Consider the following 23,358-nt stretch of genomic DNA (forward strand, 5'->3'; position numbering starts at 1 on the left):
GAAGTAGACTGTGGAAGAAAAGAGCTATGGTAGAACGCTCTGTTGTAATCCATACACTGAACCATAACGTAACAACCCCCCCCCCCCCGCACGCACAAAAGTAAAACATCACTATTTCCACGTCTCGCAGGTTGGAATGAAGGCGGAGTCAACTGGATCCGCTGTCCCTGCCCGGTGCGCGCTCCTGACGCAGGGGAATCAAATTGTGTCGGGAGTTGGAGATAACGACCTTGGTGCACCCTGCTGCCCTGCAGAGAAACATCTCCTCAGGGTCGTGGCTGCCCTCATGGCGTTATGGGTCGCGCGGTCAAATGGTCCTCTGGCAGCATTACTACTACCTCCCTCGCTGCGTCAACCAGCTGGTCCCTTCACAAACATCAGCGAAAAGGTGGGCAAGCTGAGACACACTAACAGAGGCAGCAGCCGCAGTGCCCACTCCTCCTCGGGCCGCCTTTGCCGTGGCCCGAAAGACTCAGGAATGCCCGGGAGTCATCTCCCTCCCCAATTTCTCCTAAGGACTGTAAAAATTCAAACAGGCTACTTATGGACGGCTGTTTACATAAGGCGTGAGCAAAGGAGGGGCTGACGTTACTGAAAATACACGGTGTCCTGACTATTAGGTCAAATCTGTGAATCACATCTGTCTGACTTTAAACTGTTCAAATTCAGCAGCTGAACTGATGTAGTGAAGATTTGTTTTTTACTTACTGTAACTTTAAATACTGAGGTAAACAAGAAAATGGAAAACAAGTGTACAACAGCTCACCTGCTGCACCTACTAAAAGCCTCAAGGGAAAAGGCGCCAGAGAGCGAAGGAGAGCAGAAACTTCAAAGATAAAGGAGGGTGGAGAGGGAAGGGAACGGGCTCTTAAGTATTTACATACTTTGCCTTTATTTTTATCTGTTTAATTATAGAGTGATATACTTTCATTGTGAATAGAGTTAATTAATACTCGTCTCACACCACGCTTGCTGAGGCGTTTTATGATATCACTACATCTATTTTGTTTTACATATATCATCTCTAAACACTGTAATATCTCCCCCAAGTCAGATTTGGAAAATGGATTTCTCGTTTACAGAATCTTTTGTCTATTCTGTTCCTGTGTGTGAATAAATAACAGCGAACCTTTGACCGACTAATAGATGAAGAAGCCTAAATAAATCACAGGGGGTGATCATCAATACTAAGTCGGATTCAGAGAAACGGGTGATTTTTTGAGTCTCTGACTTCCTACACTGCCATACCGGGATTTGGAGGGCAGCTAAGTTATTTACTCCACCTCTTGTTTGTGTCACTTGGGGAGGAGTTTACGGTCAGACTATATTACAGCTCTTTCAGTGAAACGAAACTATTCAATGTCACCCCCAGAAAGTGAACACACTCGATCAACTGCTTAGGAAATAACAAACAACAAAAAACAAAAACATGGCTGGCAAACCTGCATTGGAAGGTAAGTACTTTTATCACTTTCACTCTCATTTAAAATTAATTTCTATAATAAACATCTCAGAATTAAAGCACGGGGCGATCTCTGTTTTATTAGTTTTCTTTAAGAAAAGAAGTATCCAAGGTTTAAAAAAAAAAAAAAGAGAGAGAGAGAAAAAACGGCAAGGTTAAAATTAAATCATAAAAGGTATGTCTCCATTGTTTTTAAGACTTCAGTCCAGGCTATTACTTTTCAGTCTAGCTTCACTAATGGCAGTTGCCCTTAACAAAATGGCTGCAGGTTGAATGTCGTTTCCAGAATGTGTGGCTTGCAAATAGCGCGTGAACTTGGTCTCTGTGTGGCCATTTACTAGAGATTTAAAAAAGAAGAGAGAAAAAAAAAAAAAAACTTTACTAGAATTTCTGATTTACATGTCTCACATGGTCCTCTTTTAATTTTTTTTTTAAGTTTGTTATGCCCATTATATCTTTGGACAGTTAGCCACCACATAACCCACCTGTTTTGAATGCAGTTTGTTAGACCTAGAGCTATCAGCACAGGCACCTTAGAGCCACTGATAGTAGGTTGGACCTGATGGAGGGATGCTCTGTTGTGAGTTGGAGTGTTTCAACTGTGAATTATTTTGAAAGGTTCCAGTAAAGACTAGACAGATTTGTTTGTTACACTGGAATAATATATAAAATAGAGTTTAGGATGCAGCTGAAATGAATATTAAAAACACATAACTTGATCGTTTCTGAAGACAACTTTACATCAGTCTTCAGAATATCCACAAACAGCACTAAAATCCTATATCATAATATTCTTAATAACAGTTTTAGTTAAAAATGAGCTGCTAAAACAAGTATAACATGTGTTCTAAAAAATAAAACACTGAAATAAACTAAATGACACAAGTTGGACACCACATCAAACGAAATGTGTCTCACGTTTTACTTTGTCTGAGACGTGGGACGTGAAAACGACATGTGGGGACTCACATGTTCTCAGCGGGTTTTCGTATAATAGCTCATTGTTGAATGAAAGACTCTATTGGCCACATGCAGGTTGCCCCGCAGTGGAATAGAAACCCCCCCGACTTACGCACACAACATAGACATCACATGGGAATACAGGTCGGAGATCGGCAGCGTTACAGGAAAACACTGAAAAAGTACACAACAATGGGAAAGTAGAAGAGGAAAAAGAGACCTATACTCATGCTGGGCACCTATGGGAGGACAGCATGAGAACAGGAAACAAAAAAAACTCCTCTGCACAGAGAGCACATAAATGTCCACAGTACAACATTGGAGCACGTGACAAGCCACAAGGTTGGGTAGGGGGTGAGGAGAAATCCGAAGGAAACACAGCAGTCATCCTGCACAGCGCTACCATTCCAGCGCGGCACACAGGAAACAAGCATTTTGAAAGGGAGGGGGATGAGTGCGTGCTTATCAGTGTAAGTATATGTGTGTGCGCGTGTCCAGAGTTCAGCTGAGACAGTGTCCTCCGCCCTATCAGGCTAAGTATACAGTCTGCCAGCCAACCCAGGTGGCCTTGCATGGAATGGGAAGAATAGTCAACACACAGTCGTTATCTGGGAGCTTTTGTTCGGCTCCAGCCTTGGGCCCGCAGCTGGCGCCGTGGTGTCTGCATGTTGATGTTGTTGATTTTTCTTTTATGCGAGCAGCTCAGGAGAATTTCAAAGCTGTTCTTAACACTCCGACACTGGTCTCTCAATTTCCCGTTGGAGAACCGCGAGCCTCCCCATGATGGTATCAAACTTCCGTCCCGTGGTGTTGTCATTCTTTTGATTCTGAGACCCCACAACTGCAGTGAGCCGTTCTGCGATGTGTTCCAACTTTCGCTCAAGGGTCTCATTTTGAGCAGGCCTCTCTTTGATGTATCCCAATATACGCTCAATGGTGTTATTTTGAGTCTTTACGGCAGCTGTAAGCGTCTCCAAGGTGTTAACCATGCTGCGTCCGGTGTGAGAAGTCGCACCTCGTCCCATCGTTTCAATCTCCAGCGGGCAGCCTTGGGGGGGAGGGGGGGGGGGGGGGGTGTTTGAATTAATTCTCTGATAAGCCAGGGCCAAGCCAGCTCCGATCAGATATCTTCAGCGTCCTCGATCGACAGTCCCGCCAGGCACATGATCCTCCATTTCTGCCACCCGTCCATCGTGTATCCGGCAGGGAATGTCCCTCCAGGGCACTCGGGCTCTCCCAAGCCCAGTCTTCTTGTTGAGAAAAGGGTGTCAATAGCATTCAGAGACCAGTTGATCAAATCCATAATTCTCTTTTAGGTTTTAGAGAACGACAGTGAGAGACTGTTCCAGGGAAAGTAATACACACGAGACAGGACAAGGACACAAGAGGCTAAGCAGGGAAGATAAGGGGAAGGAGTAGAGGAGAAAAGTGCGACCGCCTTCGCCAAGAGCCAAGAGAGGAAAAAAAAGTGCTTTTTGTGGCCTTGTGTAACCACAGGGATAAAAAGAAACCGATCTGGCTTTCATATTCAGTGCACAGCAATCCAGGAAAAAAATCTGTTCTGGGAAAAAAAAAGAAAAAGAGCAAACAAAGTCATGTCACTCTGAGCTCTACCCAAAATATTTGAATCTTTGTGTCTAATTCAAACCTTACTGTCTGGGGTTTTTTTTTTTTTTTTGCTTGTTTTCTCTTTTTTCTTTCTCAACAGGTGATCCAGGTGATTGATATATGTATTTTTTGTCTGTTTGTTTTGTTGGTTTTTGTTTTTAGCCCTTTATCACAATTCCTTTTCAACGCTGTTTTTGTTTCCCTTATTCTTTCTCCCTTTTCTTTTCCCCAGTGAAGTCCATCCTGTATTTAGCAAGTGAAAATAAAATAAAATAAACAATAAAAGGTGAATCAAATAGACCAATACGGCAAGGCTGGGATGGTCCATTTGGTAAAGGAAATCCGTTGGGCATCTTTCTTTGCTTTTAGACAATAATTCTGATGCCAAAAGAACCAAACGGGACAGGCAAAAAAACCAATAAATAATAATAATTCAAACCTCAGCTTCAGAGCATTTCCTCCATCTGTCTGACACATTTTTTTAGTCTAACTACTGCAACTGCAAAAACTCCTGCTGTTTACATGAACCAGTTATAGTTACTGTACAGGGGGTTTTTTTTTGGGGGGGGGGGGGTTGCATAAAAAAAATATTAATTATGTTTTAAAAAAAAAAACTAATGAAAAACTTGCTAAATCTCCTCTCTCAATACCAAATTGCTTATTCTGCTGTTAACTCTAGTTTTGAGCTTCTGGTACTTCAGGTGACGATAATCATTCATAAGACTAGTGCCTGTGCCATTGGGCAGTTTCAAGCTGCATCACTATTTGGAATAAGTCCTACTACCATCTCCAAATTGAAGGCTATGTCAGAGACAGGCCATGAAGTGGACATCCCAAGAAGATCAACACCACAAGAAGATCACCCTGTCAGCACTTAGGAACCATAGGCAGAGTTCTACAGATTTGTAGTCAGGGTTTGCAGGATGATATGCCAACTTTGTTTTGAAAATGGTGACATGATAGAAAGTGCACAGGATGGGTACTGGGGATCCTGCTTTCCTCAGTTTACAGAAGAAGTAGAGGCATTGCTGTGCTTTCTTGGCCAGTGATGCAGTGTTGCATGTTCAGGAGAGGTCCTGTGTAATGTGCACACCCAGAAATTTTTGCGCTGCTCACCTTCTCCACAGCAGCACCATTTATTTTGAGTAACCAACTGATTCACCTTCTTCCTGTAGTTTATCTCATCAGTAGGGATGGGTATCGTTTAGGTTTTATCTGATACCAGTGCCAAACCGGTACTTTTGAAACGGTGCCGGTGCTTAAAGTAAAGTAAAGTGTGCGTGTTAGTCCCCATGGGGAAATAGTTCCTCTGCATTTAACCCATTCACCCAGTGAAGCAGTGGGCAGCCATCAATGCAGCGCCCGGGGAGCAGTGTGTAGGGACGGTACCTTGCTCAGGGGTACCTCAGGGTAGCCGTTCAGTGGAGTTGAACCCCCGACCTTCCGATCATGGGGCCACTACTCTACCTACTGAACTATCCCTGCACTTAAACGGTGCACGAACCGGTGCTTAAAGAATCAAGAACACAAACTTTGTCCAAAAACCTCTCATGTTCAGCTGTTTTTTATAAAAAGGGTTATCCCCTGCAGCTATAGGGCATATATGGTATCACTCTTGGCTGGAAGCAGTGCTTAAACAATGGAAAAAAAAAAAAAAAAAACACAAACTTTGTCCAAAACCTTTCATGTTTAACTGTTTTCCACTTTTTCTTTGGTCATTTTAGCCTTTTTGGCCAGGGTGAAGGGAGTATCTGCCATCAAACAAGAAGACAGCCGCATGTAGCTATGATGATGTTTGCTAGTTCACCTTACATGCATTAATTTAATAACGTGGTTAGCCTACTCAATGTAAATTACACACGAACAACATTAAGCTACTCATGCAGAGAAGAACGGCTGCTGCTGCCATCATCATCCGTCATCATTTCTGCTACACTGGCAGGGCTAGGGGCCAGGACTCTCCTCTTCGGGTGCATGTTGCTAACTCCGGGTCGATAACAGGCACCACACCCGCAGTAGATGCGCACGGTGTGAGGTCTCGCAGCAAGCTATCAAATACGGCGCATTTCTCGGCTTTTAAAAAAACCCTATGCGTCGCCAGGTGTTTCATCAGATTCGAGGTGTTACCTCCTTTTCACAGTATCACCTTAAAGCACTTGTTGCAGGCTGCTGAGTTTGCATCTTTTGCTGTGAAGTACAGCCAGACTTTTGACTGCTTCGCTTTGGGCATTTTTAATCTGTAGCTCTGCTCTAAAAGAACGTACGTACCTGGACCCGCCTACTACGCTCGCAAAGGTAAAATGATTGGCTAGAATCCGAAGTGTATGACATCTCAGGGAAAAAAAAGCACCGAAATGAAGCACCGAAATGTGCGCTGCTTTTCGGTCTGGTTATTACCGTTTATGTCAGAACCGGTGCCATAATGGCACCGGATACCGGTACCCATCCCTACTCATCAGTGTTACTAATAAGACCCACCACAGTTGTATTATCTGCCAACCTAATGAGGAGGTTATTGCTGTAGTGCAAGGTGGAGCCAAGAATCAACATTGTGTAGACAGTGGCATGTCCAGCGGGGTGGCCTGGGGGGATCTGGACTTTGACTGGGCCATTCTAACACATGGATATGTTTTGTTTTAAACCATTCCATTGTTGCCCTGGCTTTATGTTTAGGGTCGTTGTCCTGCTGGAAGGTGAACCTCCGCCCCAGTCTCAAGTCTTTTGCAGACTCCAAGAGGTTTTCTTCCAAGATTGCCCTGTATTTGGCTCCATCCATCTTCCCATCAACTCTGACCAGCTTCCTGTCCCTGCTGAAGAGAAGCACCCCCAGAGCATGATGCTGCCACCACCATATTTGACAGTAGGGGATGGTGTGTTCAGAGTCATGTGCAGTGTTAGTTTTCCGCCACACATAGTGTTTTGCATTTTGACCAAAAAGTTCCTATTTTCATCTGACCAGAGCACCTTCTTCCACATTTTTGCTGTGTCCCCCACATGGCTTGTGGCAAAGTGCAAACGGGACTTCTTGTGGTTTTCTGTTAACAATGGTTTTCTTCTTGCCACTCTTCCATAAAGGCCAACTTTGTGCAGTGCACGACTAATATGGACAGATTCCCCCACCTGAGCTGTAGATCTCGGCAGCTCGTCCAGAGTCACCATGGGCCTCTTGGCTGCATTTCTGATCAGCGCTCTCCTTGTTCGGCCTGTGAGTTTAGGTGGACGGCCTTGTCTTGGTAGGTTTACAGTTGTGCCATACTCCTTCCATTTCTGAATGATCGCTTGAACAGTGCTCCGTGGGATGTTCAAGCCTTGGGAAATCTTTTTGTAGCCTAAGCTTTAAATTTCTCAATAACTTTATCTCTCACCTGTCTGGTGTGTTCTTTGGACTTCATGGTGTTGCTGCTCCCAATATTCTCTTAGACAACCTCTGAGGCCGTCACAGAGCAGCTGTATTTGTACGGACATTAGATTACACACAGGTGCACTCTATTTAGTCATCAGGCAATGCCTATGGGCAAGTGACTGCACTCAGACCAAAGGGGGCTGAATAATTACACACACCCCACTTTGCAGTTATTTATTTGTGAAAAATGTTTGAAATCATGTATGATTTTCGTTCCACTTCTCACGTGTACACCACTTTGTGTTGGTCTTTCATGTGGAATTCCAATAAAATCGATTCATGTTTGTGGCTGTAATGTGACAAAATGTGGAAAAGTTCAAGGGGGCCGAATACTTTTGCAAGCCACTGTAGATGTTTTAAGGCTGTAAAACCCCTCACTACACACTTTATACACTTTTCTCAGACAGGCACTTTTCTCTCTTGTTTAAACACCCTCGAAGTTCAACCCTTCGTAGAAAAATAAGTCCAGTATTATGGAATGAAACCAAAGATTAAACCCTGTTTTCAGGTGCAGGACATGGGAATAGAGCAGCTGTGAGAGAATTCAATATTAATGAATCAATGGGACAGAAGTAGACGAAGCAAGAAGAACGAGTTGAGTAAAGTTTGACTTATCTGACTCTTTTGTTTCGTTTAATGCGCCTCATAACCTGGTGTGCCTTATGGTCCGAAAAATACGGTAACTTTTAGCTTCCTTTAGCATGTCAAAAGATCCAACTTTTTGTGCGTTGGTTAGCATCTTCCCCTGCCCTTTGAGTGCTACCGCAGGTGCCTTTGACGGTACAGCACTTCAGAGTCACACTGCTAGCGATCGAAGATTTATGTAAATTTGACAAGCTGAACGCATTCTGTACTGTACAGGAGACATGGCACTAGGAGACTGATTGACAGTTGTTTACAGCCAATCAGGATGCCGAACACATTTGTGTGGGGGGGAAAAGAAAAGAAAAAGCATGCAAAATTGCAAAAAAAAAATCAGCGAAAGAGCAAGACCTTGAAAGGTAAACCCTGTTATGGCGAGGGACCACTGTAGATAAAATAAACTGATGGGGGTAAACAGGTAACATCATTGTGTTCTCTCACAGATCTCAGGATTGTACTTGTTGGGAAAACTGGAGTTGGGAAGAGTGCAGCAGGAAACACCATCTTAGGAAGAGATGCTTTTAAATCTGAGCTGACTTCTTCCTCAGTGACAGAAGTGTGTGAGAAAAAGATGGGAGAGTTTGGTGGCCTTAAACTGGCTGTAATTGATACACCAGGACTGGGTGACACAAAACAATCTGAAGAGCAGGTGAGGAGAGAGATTGCTCGATGCATGTCCTTTGCTGCTCCTGGGCCACATGTTTTTTTGGTTGTGCTCCAGCCAACCAGATTCACAAAAGAAGAACAAAAATCAGTGAAAATCATTCAGACAATATTTGGAAAAGAGGCATCACGTTACACCATGGTACTGTTTACCCATGGAGATGAGCTGAAGAAAAGACATTCCTCCATAGAAAAATTAATTAATGAGAATCCAGATCTGCGCCGCTTCATCAGTCAGTGTCACAGAAATCATCATGTTTTTGACAATGATGACAGAGATCCCTCTCAGCTTAAAGAGCTGCTGCTGAAGATCAGTGCAATGATTCAACTAAATGGAGGAGGCTTCTACACCAACGAAATGTTCCAAGAGGCCGAGAGAGCCATAAAACAAAAGATTAAAGAACTTCTGGAAAAATATCCAGACATGAATCTTGAAGAAGCAAGAAGAAAGGCAGAGGAAGACAACTCCTTTATTCAGGATGTTCTAAAGGGTGTTGTTATTGGAGCTACTGCTGGAGGTCTAGGTTTAGCTGCTGCTGGTGCAGCCGCTGCTGGAGTTGCTGCTGCTGGAGCTGCTGCTGGAGCGGCTGTTGGAGTTGGAGTTGGAGCTGCTTTTGGAGCTGCTGTTGCAGCTGCATATGCCGGGGTTCCCAAACAAGATATATATTTCAGAGTGAAAGATGAAACAGGATGCAACATACAGTAAAACACAAAGGATTGCAGTAATTAGTTAGATCATTCCAGCCCTATGAAAAATTTAGATAAACTTTAAACTATATTTCATAAATATTGTTTATTTTTCCTGTTCTGTCACCATATTATCTTTATCATAAGGCTGATTGCTGCTCAGATACAGATATAGATTAGCATCTTGTTTCATTAATTATTTTTATGATTTCTTTGTCTGCAGCCCTTGACATGTCCTTATGTTGTATGTCAGTAGAACACATTATCCACACTGAACCTTTTAATTATGTTCCTATATTCAAAAGCAATAACTGATTGATAACTGTGTGTGTGTGTGTGTGTGTGTGTGCGTGTGTGTGTGTGCGTGTGTGTGTGTGTGTGTGTGTGTGTGTGTGTGTGTGTGTGTGTGTGTGTGTGTGTGTGTCACTTTGTTTGCCACTGATGGACTCAAAGGTGATCAAAGCAAACAGGCTGGAACAGGCCGGACGTTTGGTCAAATGTGCCCCTCTGGATTATTAAGTCTAAAAAATGTTAAAGTGATCCTTTTAAAATAAATTACATCAAGAGAAAAAGCACATGCTGTCTGAAATGCTTTTTATTGTTATCTGCTGTTTATAAAATGAGCTATTATGTGCACAGGTGGTGAGCATACTGATACACTGGTGTAACGCCACCTGATGACCTGTGTTGTTTCAGGCTCACGCCTCAGGGTGGTGCTGGTGGGGCAGGAGAGAGTGGGGAAGAGTTCAGCGGGAAACACCATCCTGGGAAAGAAGGCGTTTGACTGTAAGATCAGTTCCAGCCCAGTGACTCTGTGTAGTCAGAAAGTAGAAGCTGATGTTCAGAGTCGCAGAATCTCTGTGGTCGATACTCCTGGACTTTTCAGCACTCGGTTGTCTATAAACATGGTGAAAGCAGAGATGTTAAAAGCACTCAAGCTGAGCTTTCCAGGTCCTCACGTTTTCCTCCTTGTCCTCCAGCTCGGAAGATTCACCAAACAAGAGCAGGAAGGGCTGAAAAGCCTGCAGACAATGCTGAGTCCTGACGTTTCCAAACACACCATGGTGCTGTTCACATATGGAGACCGACTGAAAAACACCATTGACATAGAGAAGTTTGTCAGCAAAGACAACAACCTGAAGGAACTGCTTAAAAACTGCAGCGGTCTGTACCACGTGTTCAACAATGAAGAGATGGATGAGAGGCTCCAAGTCCACGAGCTGCTAGACAAAATAGACTCCATTACAGATGGAGGACATTTGTACTATCAGGGAAGCTTTGAGTCAGAGAGATCGATCAGGAGTTTCTATGTGTATTGCTGGGGTTTAACGCTCCGGGTTCTTAGACAAATTAATTACATGGGAATATTTAACATCATCCGTTTCATCTTCACATGGTGGGAGACACATTTCGAGTGAGATAAAACTGTAAAATGAGGCAGAGGAGAGAAAGAACACAGGATGACGGCTGAGAAACAAAGGACAAAAACAGGAGTATGTGACAGGAGGAATGTTTTCATCAGTTCTTGATACCCAGAGGTCACACATCCACAGATTTTGTTAAGCACATATCTAGATTAGAATCATAGCTGGGTGGAGTCTATTCCAAGTGACAGAGTTGTTGATGAAATCTGAAATAAACTGAGATAGACACAACCAGGTTGTCTTGATGAGTTGTATTTACCTTTGGGTCAAACAACAGCACTGAGAGATTAACAGTAGTCTGCATGTTTTTGACAAAGAGAGACTGTAAACCTAGATTAAAAAAGAAAAAAGAAAGAAACAATTTATCTCTCAGAATCCCGGGTAATGACAGATATCTTGTACACAGACATGTGGTACATCTGTAAGATTACTGTCGCCAAGTAAGAGTAAGAAAACAGGTAAGAATAACCATTTAAAATCATCTAAATGACATTTTTGAAGAAATGTACTGTTTTTCTATTTTGATATCTACTTTTTCCTAAACTGATTTTTGTTCGTGTATTCATGTCACTCCTTTATATGCAATGTTTTATGTTGCTTGTATCTATGTAAGTGGAAGTAGCTTCAAACTGATATTAATAAGTAGCTCTTAATATCATTGCAAGGCAAGGCAAGTTTATTTGTATAGCACAATTCAACAACAAGGTGATTCAAAGTGCTTTACAGAGACATTAGAAACAAAAACAAATAAAAAGCATGATTTAAAATTGATTAAAACAAGCAAGCAAACTAACTAAATAACAAACAAACAAACAAACAAAACAGTATGTAAAATCAAAACAGATAAAATCAGAACAATAGATAAAATCAGTAGTTAAAAATCAGTAGTTAAAATGTTAGTTTGAAATTTAAGCTTAAGGATTGCAATACAGGATTAGCCAATATTCATTATTAAGGAAGAAGATGCAGATCAATAAAACAGTAATTTGATGATGTAGCCCGAGTTGTGACATGTGCTGCCTCTTTTCCCCCTCTTATGTTAATTTGTTTTAAACAGAACATAAATCAGCAAACAGATTTCTCTTGTTTGTGTTATATTGTTTGCATGAACTGAAGAAGCATCTTAGATGAGAGTTGAAACATCTTTAAGGAATTTTACATCCAGTCGCTTTATTTCCAAGCTCCTTAGACTCTTGTTTACATTCTTTACCAGACTGGTGGATGTTTATCATTGTGGCTGTGGGTTTAGCACTCCTAATAGCTGTTGTGGTCATCATCATCATATACAAAAGAGTTAAGTGTCAGAATATTACCAAGCAGGATGGATTAACTTGAATTTTGTTTGTGGAAGCAAAAGTTGAGTCCTTGTCTTGTCTTGTCTTGTCAGGGAAACCAGCAAAAATGGATACAAACACTGTGAGTTTTTAAAGTAGACTTATTAAATATTTATTACATTCTTTCTTTGTGGACCAAGTGCATGCTAACTTGACCTTTAATGCACTTATTTTCTGAAGTGACTTGGACAAGGTTGTCTACAAAATGAATAAACTGTAATGACAAATATACCTTTATAATCTCATTTTGTTGGGTAATAATCACTAAAAGCAGAGTAATGGATGCCCAAAGATCACAAAATGTAGACTTGTCAGATGGTATTGATGTGTGAGAATGCCATTTTGTTTTTTAAAGGTGTGTAATAATGAAAACGATGGAGCAGTAAACTGTGAAAATGTCTGCTCTTCTGATGGAGTTTGACTGACCGTGCTGCTTCTGTCAGACCCACTGACCAAAAACATCAATGTCAACATCAACTCTTGTTTTGTAGTTGGACAACCATGTTAACATTCATTTTATCTCTTAGTTAGAACACCTCTGTGCAAATTATTTTTTGTTCAGTTGTTAAAACCTATGTGTTCTTGTTATGGACAATTTTAGTTGACTCCAATGTTGAGGTCTGAAAGGGATGGTAGTGCTTTTTTGGAGCACCTGACCAGCTCCTCTTCAGCAATTTATTTTTTGCCTCTGTGGAGCTTTCATTGACACCGTGATTTCTTCAGAATGGGACTGGTAACACTGGCTATAACTCATGCTAGTTTGTCTTTATATCAACTATATCAGTAATAAATGTATCTGTTTTATGCTTTACATCTGTTCCTTTGCATCTCGTATTTGTTGATGAGCTTATTGGGCTTTGAATATTAGTGTACACACATAATGTAATATGCAAATAAAGAAATAAACAGTGTTGAATAGTCTCATCAGGATGCTTTCAGAAAGAAAACTTTCAGGGATCACTAAAAAGGCAACACTCAAATGCAGGACTCGATCATAGAAGTTCAGGCCATTTATTTACAGTGGGGCAAAAAAGTATTTAGTCAGCCACCGATTGTGCAAGTTCCCCCACTTAAAATGATGACAGAGGTCAGTAATTTGCACCAGAGGTACACTTCAACTGTGAGAGACAGAATGTGAAAAAAAAATCCATGAATCCACATGGTAGGATTTGTAAAGAATTTATTCGTAAATTAGGGTGGAAAATAAGTATTTGGTCACCTCAAACAAGGAAAATCTCTGGCTCTCACAGACCTGTAACGTCTTCTGTAAGAAGCTTTTCTGTCCCCCACTCGTTACCTGTATGAATGGCACCTGTTTGAACTCATCATCTGTATAAAAGACACCTGTCCACAGCCTCAAACAGTCAGACTCCAAACTCCGCCATGGCCAAGACCAAAGAGCTTTCGAAGGACACCAGGAAAAGTATTGTAGACCTGCACCAGACTGGGAAGAGTGAATCTACAATAGGCAAGCAGCTTGGTGTGAAAAAATCAACTGTGGGAGCAATCATCAGAAAATGGAAGACATACACGACCACTGATAATCTCCCTCGATCTGGGGCTCCACGCAAGATCTCATCCCGTGGGGTCAAAATGATCATGAGAACGGTGAGCAAAGATCCCAGAACCACACGGGGGGACCTGGTGAATGACCTGCAGAGAGCTGGGACCAAAGTAACAAAGGTCACCATCAGTAACACACTACAACGGCAGGGAATCAAATCCCGCAGTGCCAGACGTGTTCCGCTGCTGAAGCCAGTGCATGTCCAGGCCCGTCTGAAGTTTGCCACAGAGCACATGGATGATACAGCAGAGGATTGGGAGAATGTCATGTGGTCAGATGAAACCAAAGTAGAACTTTTTGGTATAAACTCAACTCGTCGTGTTTGGAGGAAGAAGAATACTGAGTTGCATCCCAAGAACACCATACCTACTGTGAAGCATGGGGGTGGAAACATCATGCTATGGGGCTGTTTTTCTGCCAAGGGGACAGGACGACTGATCCGTGTTAAGGACAGAATGAATGGGGCCATGTATCGTGAGATTGTGAGCCAAAACCTCCTTCCATCAGTGAGAACTTTGAAGATGAAACGAGGCTGGGTCTTCCAACATGACAATGATCCAAAACACACCGCCCGGGCAACAAAGGAGTGGCTCCGTAAGAAGCATTTGAAAGTCCTGGAGTGGCCTAGCCAGTCTCCAGACCTCAACCCCATAGAAAATCTGTGGCGGGAGTTGAAAGTCCGTGTTGCTCGGCGACAGCCCCAAAACATCACTGAGTCATTCCTACTATTCGGTGCCATTTCAGTGTGATCACTCTTCATCAAAAAATACAAAATTTTGAATTATTTTAACATTTCATCTAAAAGAGGGATTTTTAGCAAGTGAAAATAAAATAAAATAAACAATAAAAGGTGAATCAAATAGACCAATACGGCAAGGCTGGGATGGTCCATTTGGTAAAGGAAATCCGTTGGGCATCTTTCTTTGCTTTTAGACAATAATTCTGATGCCAAAAGAACCAAACGGGACAGGCAAAAAAACCAATAAATAATAATAATTCAAACCTCAGCTTCAGAGCATTTCCTCCATCTGTCTGACACATTTTTTTAGTCTAACTACTGCAACTGCAAAAACTCCTGCTGTTTACATGAACCAGTTATAGTTACTGTACAGGGGGTTTTTTTTGGGGGGGGGGGGGTTGCATAAAAAAAATATTAATTATGTTTTAAAAAAAAAAACTAATGAAAAACTTGCTAAATCTCCTCTCTCAATACCAAATTGCTTATTCTGCTGTTAACTCTAGTTTTGAGCTTCTGGTACTTCAGGTGACGATAATCATTCATAAGACTAGTGCCTGTGCCATTGGGCAGTTTCAAGCTGCATCACTATTTGGAATAAGTCCTACTACCATCTCCAAATTGAAGGCTATGTCAGAGACAGGCCATGAAGTGGACATCCCAAGAAGATCAACACCACAAGAAGATCACCCTGTCAGCACTTAGGAACCATAGGCAGAGTTCTACAGATTTGTAGTCAGGGTTTGCAGGATGATATGCCAACTTTGTTTTGAAAATGGTGACATGATAGAAAGTGCACAGGATGGGTACTGGGGATCCTGCTTTCCTCAGTTTACAGAAGAAGTAGAGGCATTGCTGTGCTTTCTTGGCCAGTGATGCAGTGTTGCATGTTCAGGAGAGGTCCTGTGTAATGTGCACACCCAGAAATTTTTGCGCTGCTCACCTTCTCCACAGCAGCACCATTTATTTTGAGTAACCAACTGATTCACCTTCTTCCTGTAGTTTATCTCATCAGTAGGGATGGGTATCGTTTAGGTTTTATCTGATACCAGTGCCAAACCGGTACTTTTGAAACGGTGCCGGTGCTTAAAGTAAAGTAAAGTGTGCGTGTTAGTCCCCATGGGGAAATAGTTCCTCTGCATTTAACCCATTCACCCAGTGAAGCAGTGGGCAGCCATCAATGCAGCGCCCGGGGAGCAGTGTGTAGGGACGGTACCTTGCTCAGGGGTACCTCAGGGTAGCCGTTCAGTGGAGTTGAACCCCCGACCTTCCGATCATGGGGCCACTACTCTACCTACTGAACTATCCCTGCACTTAAACGGTGCACGAACCGGTGCTTAAAGAATCAAGAACACAAACTTTGTCCAAAAACCTCTCATGTTCAGCTGTTTTTTATAAAAAGGGTTATCCCCTGCAGCTATAGGGCATATATGGTATCACTCTTGGCTGGAAGCAGTGCTTAAACAATGGAAAAAAAAAAAAAAAAAACACAAACTTTGTCCAAAACCTTTCATGTTTAACTGTTTTCCACTTTTTCTTTGGTCATTTTAGCCTTTTTGGCCAGGGTGAAGGGAGTATCTGCCATCAAACAAGAAGACAGCCGCATGTAGCTATGATGATGTTTGCTAGTTCACCTTACATGCATTAATTTAATAACGTGGTTAGCCTACTCAATGTAAATTACACACGAACAACATTAAGCTACTCATGCAGAGAAGAACGGCTGCTGCTGCCATCATCATCCGTCATCATTTCTGCTACACTGGCAGGGCTAGGGGCCAGGACTCTCCTCTTCGGGTGCATGTTGCTAACTCCGGGTCGATAACAGGCACCACACCCGCAGTAGATGCGCACGGTGTGAGGTCTCGCAGCAAGCTATCAAATACGGCGCATTTCTCGGCTTTTAAAAAAACCCTATGCGTCGCCAGGTGTTTCATCAGATTCGAGGTGTTACCTCCTTTTCACAGTATCACCTTAAAGCACTTGTTGCAGGCTGCTGAGTTTGCATCTTTTGCTGTGAAGTACAGCCAGACTTTTGACTGCTTCGCTTTGGGCATTTTTAATCTGTAGCTCTGCTCTAAAAGAACGTACGTACCTGGACCCGCCTACTACGCTCGCAAAGGTAAAATGATTGGCTAGAATCCGAAGTGTATGACATCTCAGGGAAAAAAAAGCACCGAAATGAAGCACCGAAATGTGCGCTGCTTTTCGGTCTGGTTATTACCGTTTATGTCAGAACCGGTGCCATAATGGCACCGGATACCGGTACCCATCCCTACTCATCAGTGTTACTAATAAGACCCACCACAGTTGTATTATCTGCCAACCTAATGAGGAGGTTATTGCTGTAGTGCAAGGTGGAGCCAAGAATCAACATTGTGTAGACAGTGGCATGTCCAGCGGGGTGGCCTGGGGGGATCTGGACTTTGACTGGGCCATTCTAACACATGGATATGTTTTGTTTTAAACCATTCCATTGTTGCCCTGGCTTTATGTTTAGGGTCGTTGTCCTGCTGGAAGGTGAACCTCCGCCCCAGTCTCAAGTCTTTTGCAGACTCCAAGAGGTTTTCTTCCAAGATTGCCCTGTATTTGGCTCCATCCATCTTCCCATCAACTCTGACCAGCTTCCTGTCCCTGCTGAAGAGAAGCACCCCCAGAGCATGATGCTGCCACCACCATATTTGACAGTAGGGGATGGTGTGTTCAGAGTCATGTGCAGTGTTAGTTTTCCGCCACACATAGTGTTTTGCATTTTGACCAAAAAGTTCCTATTTTCATCTGACCAGAGCACCTTCTTCCACATTTTTGCTGTGTCCCCCACATGGCTTGTGGCAAAGTGCAAACGGGACTTCTTGTGGTTTTCTGTTAACAATGGTTTTCTTCTTGCCACTCTTCCATAAAGGCCAACTTTGTGCAGTGCACGACTAATATGGACAGATTCCCCCACCTGAGCTGTAGATCTCGGCAGCTCGTCCAGAGTCACCATGGGCCTCTTGGCTGCATTTCTGATCAGCGCTCTCCTTGTTCGGCCTGTGAGTTTAGGTGGACGGCCTTGTCTTGGTAGGTTTACAGTTGTGCCATACTCCTTCCATTTCTGAATGATCGCTTGAACAGTGCTCCGTGGGATGTTCAAGCCTTGGGAAATCTTTTTGTAGCCTAAGCTTTAAATTTCTCAATAACTTTATCTCTCACCTGTCTGGTGTGTTCTTTGGACTTCATGGTGTTGCTGCTCCCAATATTCTCTTAGACAACCTCTGAGGCCGTCACAGAGCAGCTGTATTTGTACGGACATTAGATTACACACAGGTGCACTCTATTTAGTCATCAGGCAATGCCTATGGGCAAGTGACTGCACTCAGACCAAAGGGGGCTGAATAATTACACACACCCCACTTTGCAGTTATTTATTTGTGAAAAATGTTTGAAATCATGTATGATTTTCGTTCCACTTCTCACGTGTACACCACTTTGTGTTGGTCTTTCATGTGGAATTCCAATAAAATCGATTCATGTTTGTGGCTGTAATGTGACAAAATGTGGAAAAGTTCAAGGGGGCCGAATACTTTTGCAAGCCACTGTAGATGTTTTAAGGCTGTAAAACCCCTCACTACACACTTTATACACTTTTCTCAGACAGGCACTTTTCTCTCTTGTTTAAACACCCTCGAAGTTCAACCCTTCGTAGAAAAATAAGTCCAGTATTATGGAATGAAACCAAAGATTAAACCCTGTTTTCAGGTGCAGGACATGGGAATAGAGCAGCTGTGAGAGAATTCAATATTAATGAATCAATGGGACAGAAGTAGACGAAGCAAGAAGAACGAGTTGAGTAAAGTTTGACTTATCTGACTCTTTTGTTTCGTTTAATGCGCCTCATAACCTGGTGTGCCTTATGGTCCGAAAAATACGGTAACTTTTAGCTTCCTTTAGCATGTCAAAAGATCCAACTTTTTGTGCGTTGGTTAGCATCTTCCCCTGCCCTTTGAGTGCTACCGCAGGTGCCTTTGACGGTACAGCACTTCAGAGTCACACTGCTAGCGATCGAAGATTTATGTAAATTTGACAAGCTGAACGCATTCTGTACTGTACAGGAGACATGGCACTAGGAGACTGATTGACAGTTGTTTACAGCCAATCAGGATGCCGAACACATTTGTGTGGGGGGGAAAAGAAAAGAAAAAGCATGCAAAATTGCAAAAAAAAAATCAGCGAAAGAGCAAGACCTTGAAAGGTAAACCCTGTTATGGCGAGGGACCACTGTAGATAAAATAAACTGATGGGGGTAAACAGGTAACATCATTGTGTTCTCTCACAGATCTCAGGATTGTACTTGTTGGGAAAACTGGAGTTGGGAAGAGTGCAGCAGGAAACACCATCTTAGGAAGAGATGCTTTTAAATCTGAGCTGACTTCTTCCTCAGTGACAGAAGTGTGTGAGAAAAAGATGGGAGAGTTTGGTGGCCTTAAACTGGCTGTAATTGATACACCAGGACTGGGTGACACAAAACAATCTGAAGAGCAGGTGAGGAGAGAGATTGCTCGATGCATGTCCTTTGCTGCTCCTGGGCCACATGTTTTTTTGGTTGTGCTCCAGCCAACCAGATTCACAAAAGAAGAACAAAAATCAGTGAAAATCATTCAGACAATATTTGGAAAAGAGGCATCACGTTACACCATGGTACTGTTTACCCATGGAGATGAGCTGAAGAAAAGACATTCCTCCATAGAAAAATTAATTAATGAGAATCCAGATCTCCGCCGCTTCATCAGTCAGTGTCACAGAAATCATCATGTTTTTGACAATGATGACAGAGATCCCTCTCAGCTTAAAGAGCTGCTGCTGAAGATCAGTGCAATGATTCAACTAAATGGAGGAGGCTTCTACACCAACGAAATGTTCCAAGAGGCCGAGAGAGCCATAAAACAAAAGATTAAAGAACTTCTGGAAAAATATCCAGACATGAATCTTGAAGAAGCAAGAAGAAAGGCAGAGGAAGACAACTCCTTTATTCAGGATGTTCTAAAGGGTGTTGTTATTGGAGCTACTGCTGGAGGTCTAGGTTTAGCTGCTGCTGGTGCAGCCGCTGCTGGAGTTGCTGCTGCTGGAGCTGCTGCTGGAGCGGCTGTTGGAGTTGGAGTTGGAGCTGCTTTTGGAGCTGCTGTTGCAGCTGCATATGCCGGGGTTCCCAAACAAGATATATATTTCAGAGTGAAAGATGAAACAGGATGCAACATACAGTAAAACACAAAGGATTGCAGTAATTAGTTAGATCATTCCAGCCCTATGAAAAATTTAGATAAACTTTAAACTATATTTCATAAATATTGTTTATTTTTCCTGTTCTGTCACCATATTATCTTTATCATAAGGCTGATTGCTGCTCAGATACAGATATAGATTAGCATCTTGTTTCATTAATTATTTTTATGATTTCTTTGTCTGCAGCCCTTGACATGTCCTTATGTTGTATGTCAGTAGAACACATTATCCACACTGAACCTTTTAATTATGTTCCTATATTCAAAAGCAATAACTGATTGATAACTGTGTGTGTGTGTGTGTGCGTGTGTGTGTGTGCGTGTGTGTGTGTGCGTGTGTGTGTGTGTGTGTGTGTGTGTGTGTGTGTGTGTCACTTTGTTTGCCACTGATGGACTCAAAGGTGATCAAAGCAAACAGGCTGGAACAGGCCGGACGTTTGGTCAAATGTGCCCCTCTGGATTATTAAGTCTAAAAAATGTTAAAGTGATCCTTTTAAAATAAATTACATCAAGAGAAAAAGCACATGCTGTCTGAAATGCTTTTTATTGTTATCTGCTGTTTATAAAATGAGCTATTATGTGCACAGGTGGTGAGCATACTGATACACTGGTGTAACGCCACCTGATGACCTGTGTTGTTTCAGGCTCACGCCTCAGGGTGGTGCTGGTGGGGCAGGAGAGAGTGGGGAAGAGTTCAGCGGGAAACACCATCCTGGGAAAGAAGGCGTTTGACTGTAAGATCAGTTCCAGCCCAGTGACTCTGTGTAGTCAGAAAGTAGAAGCTGATGTTCAGAGTCGCAGAATCTCTGTGGTCGATACTCCTGGACTTTTCAGCACTCGGTTGTCTATAAACATGGTGAAAGCAGAGATGTTAAAAGCACTCAAGCTGAGCTTTCCAGGTCCTCACGTTTTCCTCCTTGTCCTCCAGCTCGGAAGATTCACCAAACAAGAGCAGGAAGGGCTGAAAAGCCTGCAGACAATGCTGAGTCCTGACGTTTCCAAACACACCATGGTGCTGTTCACATATGGAGACCGACTGAAAAACACCATTGACATAGAGAAGTTTGTCAGCAAAGACAACAACCTGAAGGAACTGCTTAAAAACTGCAGCGGTCTGTACCACGTGTTCAACAATGAAGAGATGGATGAGAGGCTCCAAGTCCACGAGCTGCTAGACAAAATAGACTCCATTACAGATGGAGGACATTTGTACTATCAGGGAAGCTTTGAGTCAGAGAGATCGATCAGGAGTTTCTATGTGTATTGCTGGGGTTTAACGCTCCGGGTTCTTAGACAAATTAATTACATGGGAATATTTAACATCATCCGTTTCATCTTCACATGGTGGGAGACACATTTCGAGTGAGATAAAACTGTAAAATGAGGCAGAGGAGAGAAAGAACACAGGATGACGGCTGAGAAACAAAGGACAAAAACAGGAGTATGTGACAGGAGGAATGTTTTCATCAGTTCTTGATACCCAGAGGTCACACATCCACAGATTTTGTTAAGCACATATCTAGATTAGAATCATAGCTGGGTGGAGTCTATTCCAAGTGACAGAGTTGTTGATGAAATCTGAAATAAACTGAGATAGACACAACCAGGTTGTCTTGATGAGTTGTATTTACCTTTGGGTCAAACAACAGCACTGAGAGATTAACAGTAGTCTGCATGTTTTTGACAAAGAGAGACTGTAAACCTAGATTAAAAAAGAAAAAAGAAAGAAACAATTTATCTCTCAGAATCCCGGGTAATGACAGATATCTTGTACACAGACATGTGGTACATCTGTAAGATTACTGTCGCCAAGTAAGAGTAAGAAAACAGGTAAGAATAACCATTTAAAATCATCTAAATGACATTTTTGAAGAAATGTACTGTTTTTCTATTTTGATATCTACTTTTTCCTAAACTGATTTTTGTTCGTGTATTCATGTCACTCCTTTATATGCAATGTTTTATGTTGCTTGTATCTATGTAAGTGGAAGTAGCTTCAAACTGATATTAATAAGTAGCTCTTAATATCATTGCAAGGCAAGGCAAGTTTATTTGTATAGCACAATTCAACAACAAGGTGATTCAAAGTGCTTTACAGAGACATTAGAAACAAAAACAAATAAAAAGCATGATTTAAAATTGATTAAAACAAGCAAGCAAACTAACTAAATAACAAACAAACAAACAAACAAAACAGTATGTAAAATCAAAACAGATAAAATCAGAACAATAGATAAAATCAGTAGTTAAAAATCAGTAGTTAAAATGTTAGTTTGAAATTTAAGCTTAAGGATTGCAATACAGGATTAGCCAATATTCATTATTAAGGAAGAAGATGCAGATCAATAAAACAGTAATTTGATGATGTAGCCCGAGTTGTGACATGTGCTGCCTCTTTTCCCCCTCTTATGTTAATTTGTTTTAAACAGAACATAAATCAGCAAACAGATTTCTCTTGTTTGTGTTATATTGTTTGCATGAACTGAAGAAGCATCTTAGATGAGAGTTGAAACATCTTTAAGGAATTTTACATCCAGTCGCTTTATTTCCAAGCTCCTTAGACTCTTGTTTACATTCTTTACCAGACTGGTGGATGTTTATCATTGTGGCTGTGGGTTTAGCACTCCTAATAGCTGTTGTGGTCATCATCATCATATACAAAAGAGTTAAGTGTCAGAATATTACCAAGCAGGATGGATTAACTTGAATTTTGTTTGTGGAAGCAAAAGTTGAGTCCTTGTCTTGTCTTGTCTTGTCAGGGAAACCAGCAAAAATGGATACAAACACTGTGAGTTTTTAAAGTAGACTTATTAAATATTTATTACATTCTTTCTTTGTGGACCAAGTGCATGCTAACTTGACCTTTAATGCACTTATTTTCTGAAGTGACTTGGACAAGGTTGTCTACAAAATGAATAAACTGTAATGACAAATATACCTTTATAATCTCATTTTGTTGGGTAATAATCACTAAAAGCAGAGTAATGGATGCCCAAAGATCACAAAATGTAGACTTGTCAGATGGTATTGATGTGTGAGAATGCCATTTTGTTTTTTAAAGGTGTGTAATAATGAAAACGATGGAGCAGTAAACTGTGAAAATGTCTGCTCTTCTGATGGAGTTTGACTGACCGTGCTGCTTCTGTCAGACCCACTGACCAAAAACATCAATGTCAACATCAACTCTTGTTTTGTAGTTGGACAACCATGTTAACATTCATTTTATCTCTTAGTTAGAACACCTCTGTGCAAATTATTTTTTGTTCAGTTGTTAAAACCTATGTGTTCTTGTTATGGACAATTTTAGTTGACTCCAATGTTGAGGTCTGAAAGGGATGGTAGTGCTTTTTTGGAGCACCTGACCAGCTCCTCTTCAGCAATTTATTTTTTGCCTCTGTGGAGCTTTCATTGACACCGTGATTTCTTCAGAATGGGACTGGTAACACTGGCTATAACTCATGCTAGTTTGTCTTTATATCAACTATATCAGTAATAAATGTATCTGTTTTATGCTTTACATCTGTTCCTTTGCATCTCGTATTTGTTGATGAGCTTATTGGGCTTTGAATATTAGTGTACACACATAATGTAATATGCAAATAAAGAAATAAACAGTG

At 41.8% G+C, this 23,358-nt stretch overlaps 1 protein-coding gene across 1 annotated transcript; it reads left to right on the forward strand.

Annotated features, from left to right (window-relative positions):
- The first annotated feature begins 1,341 nt into the window (after window positions 1–1,341).
- Window positions 1,342–23,358, forward strand: LOC113007115 (GTPase IMAP family member 8-like). Its single transcript, XM_080290070.1, has 5 exons — window positions 1,342–1,454; window positions 8,519–9,442; window positions 10,122–10,839; window positions 18,755–19,721; window positions 20,358–23,358. The coding sequence occupies exons 1-5, from the start codon at window positions 1,430–1,432 to the stop codon at window positions 21,105–21,107; spliced, it is 3,384 nt and encodes a 1,127-aa protein (XP_080146196.1). The 5' UTR covers window positions 1,342–1,429; the 3' UTR covers window positions 21,108–23,358.

Source organism: Astatotilapia calliptera, chromosome 15 (genome assembly GCF_964374335.1).
Source record: "Astatotilapia calliptera chromosome 15, fAstCal68.1, whole genome shotgun sequence".
Taxonomy (NCBI): Eukaryota; Metazoa; Chordata; class Actinopteri; order Cichliformes; family Cichlidae; genus Astatotilapia; species Astatotilapia calliptera.

What these genes read in the sequence shown, in the direction of transcription:
- LOC113007115 (XM_080290070.1), top strand. Translation starts at nt 1,430, where the DNA reads ATGGCTGGCAAACCTGCATTGGAAG. An exon ending in AACAGGATGCAACATACAGT is followed by an intron (nt 9,443 to 10,121) that starts AAAACACAAAGG and finishes GTGTTGTTTCAG; the next exon opens with GCTCACGCCTCAGGGTGGTG. An exon ending in AAACAGGATGCAACATACAG is followed by an intron (nt 19,722 to 20,357) that starts TAAAACACAAAG and finishes ACACTGGTGTAA; the next exon opens with CGCCACCTGATGACCTGTGT.